The 15,421-nt window shown below is 45.3% G+C and overlaps 1 protein-coding gene across 1 annotated transcript in view; it reads left to right on the forward strand.

Annotated features, from left to right (window-relative positions):
- The first annotated feature begins 3,143 nt into the window (after positions 1-3,143).
- CPLX4 (complexin 4) overlaps positions 3,144-15,421 on the forward strand; it is a 22,849-nt gene continuing 10,571 nt past the window's right edge. The window contains exons 1-2 of the mRNA XM_010854755.1: positions 3,144-3,310; positions 11,060-11,147. Of these exons, the coding sequence (XP_010853057.1) occupies positions 3,144-3,310; positions 11,060-11,147 (255 nt within the window). The remainder of the gene's footprint in view (positions 3,311-11,059; positions 11,148-15,421) is intronic.

Consider the following 15,421-nt stretch of genomic DNA (forward strand, 5'->3'; position numbering starts at 1 on the left):
TAACTTTTTCCTTCATTGGTCTCAGATAATCAGTTATTTCCCAAGTAGGTTATTTCCCAAGAAGGCCCTGATCTGTGATAGTATTTCATGTGTCTTGTGCTTTGCGTTCTGCCCTAGGTGGCACCACCTGCAGAGTCAATACACGGAAGCATAAAAAGAACTAAAAAGTACTACGAATAAATGCTTATCCTTGCTGGTAATGAAAAATGCAAAATATTAAAACAATACATTTGATATTTTTATCTTCAGTAACCAAATATTGGTAAAAGTGTGGCTAGAACTTTTAGTCATTACTAATGGGAGTCTTTTTAAAAAATCTTTTCTTCTTTTTGGTAAGTAACATTTAACCAAGTAATTCCAATTCTGAACTATGAAAAAAGAAAGAGTAGAGCTTTAGTGTCAGACAAATCTGGGTTTAAAATCTTGGCTTTGCCACTTCCTAAAGATGGCCTTCATTTTCCTCATAATACTCTCTCAGGGTTGGCAGCTTGTAAAAGGTGGTCTTTATAAGTGGTTTCAGAAAATGGAAACTGAGGTAATGGCCCTTACAGAAAAGGGCTTCCCTGGCGGCTCAGCTGGTACAGCATCCACCTGCAATGTGGGAGACCTGGGTTTGATCCCTGGGTTGGGAAGATCCCCTGGAGAAGGGAAAGGTTACCCACTCCAGTATTCTGACCTGAATCCCATGGGGAGGGAGTCCATGGGGTCGCAAAGAGTCAGACATGACTGAGCGACTTTTCACTTTCAACGTAAAAGAAACTAGATGGGTTTGAGTTCATGTTGATGTTTGGCAGAAACCAACACAATTTGTAAAGCAGTTATCCTTCAATTTTAAAAAATTAATTAAAAAAAAGAAATTATGTAGCTTTGAAAGAAATCAGAGGAAACCAAAACCTAGGCAGTGAGCCTGCCTGGGGCGGGGTGGTGGGAGCTAGACACTGTTGGGCACTGGGGACGTGCCATCGTAAAGATGTAGGGTTTTATTCAGAACAATGAGGAGGCTTTGGAAGGTTAACAGCTAGTTTCCCTTTTCACCTGGGGTGTTTATTTTCCCTTTCTGGAAGATTCCACCGGGTGGCCAAGTAGAAAGGCCATTGGAATAAACTGAATAAAAAGTTTTAAAGACACGGTGCTCTTTTCAATGGAATTACCTTATGGGAAGGCAGTGAAAGGTCTGATTTCATAAGCAGTCCCAGGGAGTGTTCGCTTGTCACCCTGGTGTGGTCATCACCCCGGAGTTTCTGTGATGCCCAGCACCATCCCCCCCTCTTCACACACACACAAAGCACTGCTCAGGGAGGAGCAGCTTCACAGACTGGCTTTGGAGTTCAGAACCGAGACCCTCACTGTTCAGATCTCCTAATTCCTAGTAAAATGCAATTGTAATCGTCTTATAATAAAGCGAATAATTTAACAGAATAACTTATAGATTTTTATCCTTATTGTTTTGCTTTTAGAGATTGTCCTTTTCTTTCAGAAATAAGGAGAAACAACAGAAACAGATTATGGCTTTTCCTTTGTATAAAGTTCTGTAATACTTTACTAGTAAAGTCTCCTCAATGGAGATGAAAAGCAGTTTATTATAAATAATAATTTAGGAGTCATGGCTTGAATGTATTACATCCCAAGCAACACATCTTAAAAGTGGAAGTGGAATTAAGTATGAAAGCACATTCTCAATCGAACACCAAGAAAAGTTTCTTACTTCACCCTAAATGTTTGTTAATTTTTAAAACAGAACATTTTAGGTTAGTAAAATGAAGAACATCTTAAAATACATAAAACAAGCATTTTAGGCAAAGATCCAGTATATATGGTTGTGTACAGTCTGAGGGAGAGTCATCTATTTCCTGAAACGGCTCATGCCTGTGGATAAAACAATAAGCATAGCTTACAAATAGGCTGTATCTCTCCCCTCCTCCCCACCGGCTCTTGGAGTGCTTTAATTAGAAAGATACTAAGGTAGATTAAAGTCTTAGCCATGCTCAAATTCCTCCCTTGACCTGGAGGAAACCACAGCCGATGAGAATCTGCTATTAACCAAACACTGTTGAAAGTTTTCTCCAAATACACTAGTGAGTTTAAACACAGCACCCAGGAAGTGACTGCGTTTAAGAGGAAAAAAGTGTGAAAGTGTTAGTCACTCAGTGGTATCCGACTCTGCAACCCCATGGAGTGCAGCCCACCAGCTTCCTCTGTCCATGAAATTCAGGCAAGAATACTGGAGTGGGTAGCCATTCCCTTCTCCAGGGGATCTTGACCCAGAGAAGGAACCTGGGTGTCCTGCGATGCAGGCTGATTCTCTACTATGTGAGCTACTAGAGGAAAATACCCAGTCCCCACCGATGACCTGACTTACCCATGTTCTTACCTTCTGGGTCAGAGCTTTGCAAGTGTCCAGCACATTGTTTCCATGCAGAAGTGTAACCTTTCAGTGCAGGAACAAGCTAGGCTGATCTTCCAGGTGCAAGTGAAAGACCCTCTGGCTTGCCCTTCACACTTGCCCTGGTTGGGTATTTGTGTCCAGGACCCAGTAACCGCTGAAATAGCATAGGATTCAAGCAAACCAAAACACAAATCCTTACATAGTCCTGAGAGTCCAGTGGGATAAAATGATGGATCAAAGGATTATTTTTGCTAAATAAAGCATTTTAGGTTTTGCATCTCATGGGACTCAGTTCTCAACAGGATGTTGTCCTCATGGGCTAGAATTTGGAACCGCACCACAGTCATATAATCAGTCACCTCCAATTCATTTAATTGAAACAACCCTTGATGAAGCCCTACTGCGCTTATAATTTAAACCTTAGAAATGGGAGAGGGATGGATAATGTGAAGGATTCTTTTTTCCCCCTCTGAAATTAGCTTAGTGTACTAATTCAGAAAGTAGTTGGTTGCATCTGATTGCATGCCTCGGTAATCAGAGCCATCTGCCTCTCTGTGCTAAGGAGTTCACCTCTTTAATCCAGCTTAGAGCCCACAAACCACTCCTCGCTATCATTATGCCCTTGAATAGATGAGGCTGCACAGAGTCCTTTGCTTTTCAACGTGTTGCTATCACTGAAAATACTTGGGGATTTTGTGATTTATTTCTGTTGAGTTTTCTCGGAGTGTTTGGTTTTCTTTCTCTGGGGGCAGACACAATGGCTTTCCTTATGAAAACTATGATAAGTAACCAGGTGAAGAATTTAGGACTCGGTGGCGGGTCTGAAGAAAAAAAAGAAGAAGGAGGAGCGTCTGACCCCGCAGCCGCTCAAGGGATGAGTCGAGAGGAGTATGAGGAGTACCAGAAGCAGATCATCGAGGAAAAGTGAGTGCACGCAGCTCAGCTCGGGCTCCCTGTTAGAGCAGAAGGCAGCTCCCTGAGCCACGCTGTCCGGCGCCCCCTCCCCCTCCCGCCCTTCAGAGGCCTTTCCTAGGCCGTCTCCTCTAACCTCAGGGAAGTCTGTCCTGCTAAAAACTGAACCAGTTCCTAGCATCAGCAGCTACTCTGTCTTGTGTGAATGAAAATGAAAAACGCTGTAAACAAATCTACATGTCATCCTTAAAAGCAGCTGAAACTTTGATCCGGGCACATTTTAATTGACCTCAGTTGTTCAAATGCAAAATTGGGCACCTGAATATTTTTACAGTCATCTGGAAATTCACCCTTAGGTGAGTGCAGAAAGCTTTCAAACCAGGAATTCAGACTTTGCGCCTGGAAGGGGGCCTAAAAGAGCATAGAGTACAATGTTCTTGAACTTAAATGTGTGGGGGAAAAAAAAAGCCTGGAAAATTCAACATGACAATTATGTCATAAGACTTGGCTTCTCAAAAGACTGAATAGATATGCGGACTGCCTATTATGAAAACTTTAAAAGTTGCAGACGAGTCGAGCAGTATAAAGAATGGCCACGTGACCTGTGGCCTGAAATGGGCAGTTGGCGTTTCATCACGTTTGCTTACAGATGATTGGGTGGAGGATAGATGATTGATAGATAAAATAGGTACCGAGAACCACTTTTAAAGTAAATTACAGACGTCCTGATACTTTACCCCTGCACACTTTGCCTATATAACTCCAAAAGATAAGGACGTTCTGGCTATATATAAACTGTGATAAAAATAAAACATTAGTAACATTTCAGTTGGGTATTATGGAATGTGAATATTACCAATTTTTAACTACTGAAGACTGATCTTTAAATAAGTGTAGTCTATGTTTAATTTTTTAAAGTTTTAAGTAGAATTTAAGAGTTTTAAGAATCAAATCAACTGAGTATTGAAGCATCAGTCTTGAAGTTAAAAGTTAACCATATGTTACAAAAGGTTTTTTTTGGTGTTTTTTTTTTGTTTTTGTTTTTTTTTGCCACTGTGGCTGTTTTGCTAATAATTACATGATAATTGCCTAGGTCTTATTGCTAAAATGATTAAAGGAGAAAGGGTTGATGACCTGGAGGAACCTAAGGAAGCTGAAATCTTCCATTTAGTGGGAACCTTGTCTATTGTATTTTTTCCTGAAAGCAACTGTGGCTTATAAAACTACCTCGAATGTACTGTACTTGGCTTTGCAGTAAATTTAAGGTCTGTTTTTGTTTTTTTTTAATGCAACTGCAAAAATAATGTGGGTGCTAAAATAATACGCAAAAAAAGGCAGCATTCCTTGAATACTGGCCAGTTTTGCCTATGGTGTGTTAAAAAAAAAAAGCGGAAGCAGAAAAATAGCATCAGATGTTCTCAGCTCAAGGGGACCAATAAAAAGAAAATGGTCAGAAATATAGACTACACATCTGATATTAAAATATCACTTAATGTGTCCCAGTAATAAATCTGGTCACAGACATGACATCTGTTTGATTAACTAATGTCATAGTTTTACTTAATTTTATATCTGGACAGATCAGAAACCAAAATAGTCAAATGGTATCATCAGTCAGTTTTCACCCACCACTCAGCTCTGTGTGTGTGTGTGTGGTACGTTTGTTTGATCACCCAATTAAAGCAACGGTAGCAGGACAGTGAGGCTGACCTGCTTGCACGGCAGGAGGCAGGACGTCCAGTCCACTGTGAGTTTCCAAGAGCTTATCGCCTAGAATACAAAACAAAGAGGCAGACATCAGGGAACTGTGCTCCGTATTTTGTAATAACCTATAAGGGGAAAGACTCTGAAAAAGAATATATATAAAGGGCTCCCCAGATGGCACAGTGGTAAAGAACCCATCTGCCAGTGGAGGAAACTCAAGAGATGGGTTCGATCCCTGGCTTGGAAAGATCCCCTAGAAGAGGAGGTGGCAACCCAGTCCAGTATTCTTGCCTGGAAAATTCCATGGACAGAGGAGCCTGGTGGGCTATAGTTCATGGGGTCGCAAAAGGGTCAGACACAACTGAGCACACACACACACACACACACGTATATATAAAGCAGAACCACTTTGCTGTACACCCAAAACTAACACATTGTAAATCAGCTGTACTTCAATAGAAAAAAATTTTGAAATGTATAATTTGGAGCAACTATTACAATGAAAAAATTAGGCATCAAAAATGGTTCACACAAATTACGTCTAGAGACAGCTACACATGTCATAATATATATAATAATTAGAATGAATATTAGCAAATAAAAGCCTCCTTAACTTGTCCTCATCACTTTAGGAAAGTTGTGGGATTGACGTTACTAATAGTAAATCAAACACTACTCAGCAATGCTCTCCACGGCACATTCGTTTTTACTTTATTTCCATGCTCAGATTCCACACGCACACCGCCCTGCCCCCGCCGCCATATTGGTAACATTAGTACTGAAAGCGGTCTATACCTAAATAGAATATTTGGAAAGTTCTAAATAAAACAACCTGTTGATCCCTCCATTTCTCTCCATTATATGAAAATGTCCCCTTGGTTATGATACAGCAACGGCTATGGCATCACTTGTAACTGGAACCTTGATGTGCATCACAGGCTTAAGCATAAAAACTAAAATTATGAAGCATCTAGAAAAAAAAAAACAGAATATTTTTGCACCTTGGAAGCAGGCAGAAATTTCTTAAACATGACCCTGAAATCAGTGACCATAAAATTTTGAAATGAGGAATTAGACATGATCAAAGTTAAAAACACACACTGCGACCAGAGAAATACAAAAAGACTTGTACAAAGAAGTTCCTAGTAGCTTCATTCACGAGAGCGCAAACTAGGAAATAATCCAAGTGTTCATCAACAGAATAAATAAACGAATGAGATCTACTCATACAGTAGAATACACTCAGTGATGAAAAGGAACAAACCCCTGGTAAGCAAAACAAGCTGGATAAATCCCCAGTTTTTTAATGCTGAGTGAAAGAAGAATTACACAAAAGAATGCATAGCGTGTGGTTACATGTGTATGAAGTTCTAGAACAGGCAAACCCAACCTATGGTGGGAAAAAGACAGTGATGGTCTCTAGGACTGGGATCAGGCATCGATCGAGAGCGGGATGAGGGCATTTTCTCAGCTGATAGTAATGTTTTTTACACCTCAATCGAGGTTTGGTTTACACAGTAAAAACAGAAGCAAGAGAAGAGGAAAAAAATGTATGTATGTACACACAGATATATGTGAGATTTATCACAAGGAGCCAATGTTCACGTGGCTGTGGAAGCTGGGAAGTCCCACCATCTGCCATCTCCAACCCAGGGAAGTAGGTGGTGTGGTTCTCAGAACTGGAGGGTTCTCGGAGCAAGAGGAGATCACTGTCTCAGCTCAGCAGGCAGGCAGGGGGCCTTTTTGTTGATTCAAAGCCTCCGTGGATTCCACGAGCACCCCCTACCCCACACACGCACATCGAGGAGGGCCTTCTGTTTCACTCCGTCCACTGTCCACAGACTCCAATGCTTATCTCATCTAGAAACAGCCTCCCAAACACACTCAGAAATGATGTTTAACCAGGACACCCTGTGTCCCAGTTGAGCTGACACACGAAGTTAACCATCACAGTCCATTTAAGGTCTGTGCATTTAATAGCATGCAACATTTTAATTCAAAAGAAAAGGAGCCCCAATACTTTGGCCACCTGACGTGAAGAGCCGACGCACTGGAAAAGATCCTGATGCTGGGAGAGATTGAGGGCAGAAGGGGAAGGGGATGACAGAGGATGAGATGGTTGGATGGCATCGTCAACTCAAGGGACATGAATTTGAGCAAACTCTGGGAGATGGTGAAGGACAGCCTGGCATGCCACAGCCCATGGGGTTGCAATTGGACATGACTTAGCTACTGAGCAACAACAACAAATAAACAGATATGTAATTGGAATTATGGTATGCACATTGAAGTGTTTGGGGGAAGAGAGTACTGATGTCAACAACTTTGAAATGCATCAGAAAATATGATGGATAAATGAATGGAGAGAAAAATGGAGAGAGAGGGCTAGGTAAGTGACATTTTCTAAAACGTATAGGAAGATGCCAGTAGTAGAATATAAATGGTGAATATATGCGTGTCAACTGTAAAATTGCTTCAACTTTTCTGTACACTTGAATCTTTTTATAGTAAAATATTGATGTTGGGGGAGATCGGCTTCTGCCCATGCCCCCAGGTCTCTGAGCTCTTCAGCAAGCTCTTTCCCTAAATGGGAAGACTGAGTCCAGGGTTCTCTTATGCCTCCTCCAGGCCTGACCTTTTGCAGAGGGAAATGAGTTCAAAGAGTGTCCAAAGCCAGGCCCCAGTGATGAGCAGTTTAATGTGACACCTTCAGAGCCAACCCTTCCTTCAGCCAGGCTTCTGTGTAATGATTCCAGAACTTGGAGTTAAGAAATAGAAATCAACGGAGCCACCTGAAAACAGGATATTTATTTTAAGGCAAATTATGTAGTTCAGGGAGGAGGGCATGGCTACCCATTCTAGCATGCTTGCCTGGAGAATCCCATGGACAGAGGAACCTGGTGGGCTACAGTCCACGGGGTCACAAAGAGTCGGACACAACTGAGTGACTTAGCATATCATAGCATGTAGTTCAGTGGCAAAGAATCCACCTGCAATGCAGGAGACTCAGGTTGGATCCTCAGGTTGGATCCCTGGGTCGGGAAGATCCCCTTGAGAAGGGAATGGCAACCCACTCCAGTGCTCTTGCCTGGAAAGTCCCATGGACAGACCACAGGATCACAAAGAGTCGGAAATGACTGAACAAATAACATGCTTCTTGCAAAGATGCTTCACCAGACCCATTGCAGACATGCCCCGAGGCCTCGTGGGCCGAACCAGGACCAGAGCGTCACTGGGAGTCACGGGCCCTCATTCGATCCCTGGCCGCCCGTCCTCCTCCATGCGGCTGCTTTGTCCTTTTGGGGCAGTCAGCCCTCTGCTCCTCTGTTACCCAAACCACCCGTGAGGATGGGCAGCCGACATCCTCTGAGCTCACTGTTAACAAATCCAGCCACACTGCAAGTCTCTGACTTGCTCCGTCCCAAACCCAAATTCTCAGAGAAGAAATTCCACTTACCCAGCTTGATCCAGTCCTGTACAGCTAGAGGGCAGGGCCACATATATAAAGGTTCCTGTTGTTGTCGTTGAGTTGCTCAGTCCCATCTGACTCTTTGCGACCCCATGACTGCAGCCCACCAGGCTCCTCTGTCCATGGGATTCTCCAGGCAAGAATACAGGGGTGGGTTGCCATTCCCTTCTCCAGGGGATCTTCTCAACCCAGGGATCAAACCCACGTCTCCTGCAATGGCAGGTGGATTCTTTACCACTGAGCCACCAGGGAAGCCCGTATGAAAAAGCAGCCTCTAGCAATGTGCTTCCTTGGGCAGCTAGGAGAAGACGTGGTTCAAGGGAGCTTCACCGACATCCTCAAAGGTGTTTACTTCTCTCTGGATCATCAAGAACAAGGGAGCCCACTTCCAACAGCAAATCACAAGTCCAATTAGGCCATCCACAGAGCGTTCTGAAAATCCACACCCGACCCTGTGTGAGTGACCCCTTCACCCAGGGAAGGGACGGCTGTACCTAAATTGGGGCTTAACAGGTTGACAGTGAAGGGAAATAGCTTTATATTATATCCCCAAATCCTGTCTGCCTCCAAACGGCCCCCCGTCCTGGCTGCTGCAGCTCTGTTTAGCTTGCATAAGAATCGCTCAGGCCGTTTGTTAAAAATGTCACTTCTCAATGGCAGGGCCATGATGGAAGCAGGGAGACCATTTACATGGCCAATGCGGCCTCTAATCAAGTGGCCCAAGTGGTAGAGAAACGTGGACAGAGCATGTTTGCTGTTTCCATGGTATGCAGTAAAGGAGACGGCCGCGTCTGAGAGGAGCCAGATTTAAACAGCGGTGAGAAAAATGGATCTTCCAGCCAGTGATGTGCCGAGCTGACCCACGGCATCCGGCAGTGACCCATCAAAGTTAATCGCATGTATCTCTCCCCAGTGTCTCCCCAGTATCAGTGACATCAAGTTGATAGTACTAGTTTGAAGTCCGCCTCAGTGGAAGTATTGACACCACGGAACCTGGTGGGTGCCTCAGAGCTTCTCTCCCCAGAAAGCTGGTTGTGATACATTAGCCAGTACACCACTACTTCCAGCTCTTTTTGATAATTCGGGACTAGAAACCTATTTTAAAAATCACTGCATAAGATATGGTATGAAGATAAGAATCACTGCATGAGATACGGTATGGACTGATGGACGTTCATAAGGCTGCTATGGTTAGAATGGAAGGGGTGGTTCTGAGAGACACTGGAAGAAGTCTGCACGACCTGGTTTATAGACGCTGACAGCAGAAAGGGAGGAGCGGATGCTTCTCCCTGGACTAAGGCGCCATTTCCAGAGCACGTCTCTTTGGCAGGGTCACAGAGAGAACTTTTCGCAGTTGGATTCCCTGTCATTTATATTTTACATGTCCCTGTTCAGCTGTTAAGGATTTCAAGTGCTTTTTTTTTTTAATTCCACATTATTGTAGCTTAGACTTCTGATCCCCATTTATTGATGGAATTAAATGAATTGAATAATGACTGAATCTCCAAGTCTCAGTCACTGAGCGTAACTGTTTTGCAGAAACACAGCTCTGCAGAGATCTGGAGAAGAACATCCTTTAAAACACAAAATTAGATCTCTCACTTTCAGAATCTTGCAGAATCAAGGCAGCATAGGTGGAGACCGAACCTGGCCTTAAATAGATATGTGGAAAGTCCATGTAAGGGTTTCTAAAAGGATGTCAGGAAAGGAAATGGAAGGAGATGCCAAGGGTTTGCTCCAAACATTTTTGTTCCATAAAAATAAGTGTTCTGTAGAATTTAAAACTTATGTGCCAAGTACAAATTATTATGTATAAAATAAGCTATAAGGATATATTGTACAAAATAGGGAACACAGCCAATATGTTAATTATGATCATTATAAATGGAAGATAACCTTTAAAAATTGTGGGGCAAAAAGAGGGAGGAAGAATTCCCTGGCAGTCCAACACTTAGGACTCTGAACTTCCTGTGCAAGGGGCCCAGGTCCGATCCCTGGTTGGGGAACTAAGATTTCCTATGCTGAGTGACACAGCTCAAAAAAACTTTTTTAAATAAAATAAAAGTAATAAATTGCTATATTGTATATCTGTGACATATAGTATTGTACAGCAACTATATTTCAATGTTTTAAATTCTAGAAATAAATAAAACTTACATCCCCAAAGTAATTCTCAACATCCTCTGTTATCAGTTTATACACCTAGCATTTCAGAAGCACTAAATGTGTCAGCCCCTAAAAAATATAATAAAATAAGAAACGAAATGATTTTGAAAACATAGCTTCTCTCCAGGATGCGGACAGGCTGGGAAGCTGCCCGTTGGGAAGCACTCACAGTGACTCTGACGTCTGAGCTCCCAGGTGGGGTGAGAGGAACAGGGTGAGGTCAGCTCTGCACCAGGGGTGGTCCCCCCGCCTCTCCCGAGCCGCATCAGAAGGCTCGCAGAACCGACGTGTCTGGGAATTCGGGTCTGTACTCAGTCGTGATCAGTGGGAACTCAGAGGGTGTGGCCCTGTGTCTGGCTCCTCTGAGCAGGGCTGGAGTAGCCAGTGGTCTCATGTCCTCTGATCCTTTCTTTCACTTTCAGGATGGAAAGAGATGCTGCGTTTACACAAAAAAAGGCCGAGAGGGCGTGCCTCAGAGTTCACCTCAGAGAAAAGTACAGACTCCCAAAGGTGAGACTCTTAACACAATAAACATGCAGTCATTTTTTACATAATAAGAAACGCAGAGTGTTGGATTATCAGCAAGGGTCACACTCAGAAGGCTGTGTGTGTGTATATATACATATATAAATATATATATAAATACATATATATTTTATGTCTTAATCATAATTGGGGCTTCCCTGGTGGCTCAGCTAGTAAAGCAGATCTTCCTGGGTTGGGAAGATCCCCTGAAGAAGGGAAAGGCTGCCCACTCCAGTATTCTGGCCTGGATAGTTCCATGGACTGTATAGTCCATGGGGTCGCAAAGAGTCGGACACGACTGAGTGACTTTCACTTAATCATAATCGAGGTATTTGATATAGTGAAAAGAGCATTGAATTAGTTCATAAAAACTAGATTCCAGGCACTTAACTTCTATGAACTTCCATTTCCTCCCAACAAAATGGAGTAATACCTGTTTATGTAAATATATTCAAGGACTATAGAATATCTGTATATGCGCAATGAGAATAACGGTCATTGCAGCCGACATTTACTGAGCTCTTCTAAGTGCCAGGCACTGCTCTCAAGTTCTTTGCATAGATAAATCCATTCAGTCCTCACCACAGTCTTAGAAGGTGTGTTCTTAGAGGAAACAGATGGAAAGAGAGTGACTACCGTCCCGCTAAGGGACGCGCACACAGACACACACAGACACTCCATCAGCTGGTTGTGTGTCTTCCAGAAAGATGGGGTATTTTAAGGATATATACATACATATTTGTTGTTGTTGAGGATATATTTTTGACAACTGTTCTGTGGTTCGGTGAGGATGTAAGGAAAACTGGGTTTGAGTCCTGGCTCTGACATCAGCAATCTCAGATGGCTTCTTAATACATCTCAGCCTCCTTTTCCTCGTCTATAACACGAGGGCAGCGACACGTACTTCCTGACACGTACTTTCTTCGTCTGAAATCATAAGACAAATCAAGTGCCTGACTAGTGGAAAGAGCTCCGTGGGTGATCGCTCTTACCACTGTTACTATCTCTACACACAAAAGCCTTATTTCTTGATAATAACAAGGGTGAGTCACTGAGGTGAGTCAACAACTTAAGAACTACAGGTCTCTAAACCGAAAACAGTAGGGCTTCCTGGGGGCTCAGACAGTAAAGAACCTGCCTGCAGTGCGGGAGAGCCAATTTCGACCCCTGGGTCAGGAAGAGACCCTGGAGAAGGAAATGGCAACCCACTCCCGTGTTCTTGCCTGGAAAATCCCATGGATGGAGGAGCCTGGCAGGCTACAGTCCGTGGGGTTGCAAAGAGTCACGACTGAGCAACTTCACTTTCTTTCACTTAAACTGAAAATATCTGCCCTTTGATTGTTTTTTTAATGGTGAGCTGGTGGTCTTGCTCACCCAAATCCTCAGGGGTGGACAACCTCCTTTGCAAAATGTTTGATGCGCTTCAGAGAATAAAATAATTCCTAGATCTCTAAGCTTGGTTTGTTTCTTTGGCACAAGAGCCTTTCCAACAGAAACTATGGAAAGAGGGGAGAATTAGAGCCACGTAATATATAGATCCGTATCCTCCCTGGAGTGACAGTGACTTTATTCAGCATAGGTTGCCTGCCTGCCAAGTCGCTTCAGTCACGTCCAGCTCTTTGCCACTCTGTAGCCCACCAGGCTCCTCTGTCCATTCTCCAGGCAAGAATACAGGAGTGGGTTGCCATGCCCTCCTCCAGAGGATCTTCCTGACCCAGGGATAGAACCCATGAAGCTCATGTCTTCTCCACTGGCAAACAGGTTTGTTAACACTAGCACCACATCTAACTACTGCTCCCCGAAGCCACCGAGAGGAGGCAGGACCACAAGCAGTCGATACAGTATGAACAGCGGAGCCAGTAACTTGGCTGCCTGGGTTACTAATGCCCATGAACCCATTCTTCTATAGCTGGTTCAAATGCACAACACATATGAGACCCCCTCCTGATTTTTTCATAGACCCCGAAAGAGACCTTCGAGTTTGTCTAAGAGTCCAAGCCATGGCCTCACTTCAGACATGAGAAGACTGCAGCCAAGGTGGGAGTGGGGTGGGGGTGCTCAGGGACTTTGCAAAACCCCACAGCTGTGGAGTGACAGAACCAGGATTGGATCTCGGGCCTCTCAGACCTGAAAAAGAGCATCCTACCCACAAAGGGATTTGAACACAGCTCCGCCTGGTCTCAAGGTCTCTGCTCTTTCCACTCTTCACGTTTGAGGCGTTCTGAAAGTTTTAGAGCTGTCTGGAATTCCACGTGGTTTAAAACTGCCCTGCCCCTTCTGGGACAGCGTGCCCTGCTCCTATTTCAGCGAAGCATCTCAGAATCTGTCCTCCAGAGACCTGGGCCCGTCGCTTTCCCCGCTGCTCTGTCAGATGATGGCTTGACGGGAGACCGTGAGCACAGACAAAACTCCGATACAACCCGAGTAAACAGTGATAGCGGCTCCTGAAAGCGCTCCCCACGTCATCCTGCGCCGTGGAGTTCACTCTCTGGTGGGGGCCTCCCTGAGGGCGCCCATGTGTCGTGGCTTTGTGTGTGTTAGTCGCTCAGCCTTGTCCAACTATAGCCTGCCAGGCTCCTCTGTCCGTGATTCTCCAGGCAAGAACACTGGAGTGCATTGCCATTTCCTTCTCCAGAGGATCTTCCTGACCCAGGGATCGAACCCAGGTCTCCTGCATTGCAGGCAGATGCTTTCCTTCTGAGCTACTAGGAAAGCCCATGGCTGGATGGTGTCAAAATGGATTCTACATCTGATGCTTCAAGAATTTGCCGCAATAACACAACGGCCTGCTTTTTTGGTCAGCACCTGGAAACTCTATCTAACCTCAGGTGCACTGTTCATAAAAATGGTGATTAGGGCTCACCTGGTGGGCAGTGGATAAGAACCTGCCTGCCGGTGCACAGGACCCAGGTTCGATCCCTGGGCGGGGAAGATCCCACATGCTGTGGACTCAACAAGAGAAGGCACAGCAAGGAGAAGCCCGCCCACAGCAGCAAAGGGTAGCTCCTGTTGCCGTAGCTAGAGAACGTCCTTGCGAAGCATCGAAGACCTAACACAGCCCAAAATAAACAAACAAAATAAATACATTTTGAAAACAGTAACTGAGAGGAAGAACGCCATCAAGGATCGGCCGGGTCGCACTCCGTCCAGTCCAGGTCTCCCCAGCCATGAGTGACACCCCTGCCTCCGCGCAGGCCTTGGGCTTGGAGGGCAGCCCGCCGCGCCCCCTCCTCCTTGAGAGGCCGTCACAGGCTCTTGATGCCGGCGCGGGGGCAGGACCCCGGGTCCTTCCGGCCTCCTGGTGTCCCCAGCCCGCCCCAGCAGAACCGCCCCTCGGTGGGTCTCAGTTCTTCCCTGGGGACTGCGCACTCTAGGAGGGTCAGTGCGGGTGGCCAGGAGCGACTTCCAGAGGGGGGCTTGTTTTTTGCAGTGCACTCTGTTGATATTAAGGATCACACAGCGCATGTTGCGCTGCAGTGGCTGATGTGCTAGCAGGCATGGGAAGGACGCTGGGCCCTGCTGGATCGCTGGGTGGGGGGCAGGAAGGGGCCACATCTTCGAGGCCCGTGGGTGGGCATGGTAGGGAGCTGAGCCACTGTCTCCGCAGCCACCGGGGTGCTGGCCGAGAAATCTTGAAACAGCTGGCTGTCATTGAGGAAGCGTTGAAGGAATTGGAATTTTCAGCTGCGAGAGGAGACAACTTTGAGGAAACGATGGCCATGGGGGAGAGTCATTTCCCAGGCCTTGAAAGTCTTTGCATCAAGTCAGCCTCTTGAGGGGGGCTACAGGCTCGTATGGAACCATCCATCAGTTAGCTCATAGGGCTTCCTTTGATTATTCAGAAGAATCTGCATGGTGGACCCTTTAGAAAGAACCTTCTGAGAACCACAAGGGGAATATAGGTGGTGGGTTTTCCTCTCCTAGATGCCCCATAAGGAGCCCTGGAAAGCCAGGCAGTGCCCGTGGGTGTCACTGAAGTGGGGAAAGGAGATGGCCATGGTGCTGTGTATGGTGAACCGGAGGGGAAGGGATGAGGGGCCGGCGTGTCGGGACTGGGCCCTCGCAGCAGCCCAGACCGGCTAAGGGAGGCCTGGGCCAGCGCAGGGACAGAACAACAGGTTCTCAAGTCGTTGCCCGCAGCCCTTCATGGGGCTTGCCATCCTGATTACTGCACTAATGAGAACTTGAGACCAGAACACAGAAGCCTAACATGTCTAAACAGTGCTGGCCAGAGAGCACGGCTCACCAGGGCCTTACCC

Source organism: Bison bison, unplaced genomic scaffold (genome assembly GCF_000754665.1).
Source record: "Bison bison bison isolate TAMUID 2011002044 unplaced genomic scaffold, Bison_UMD1.0 scf7180017864349, whole genome shotgun sequence".
NCBI classification, from domain to species: domain Eukaryota; kingdom Metazoa; phylum Chordata; class Mammalia; order Artiodactyla; family Bovidae; genus Bison; species Bison bison.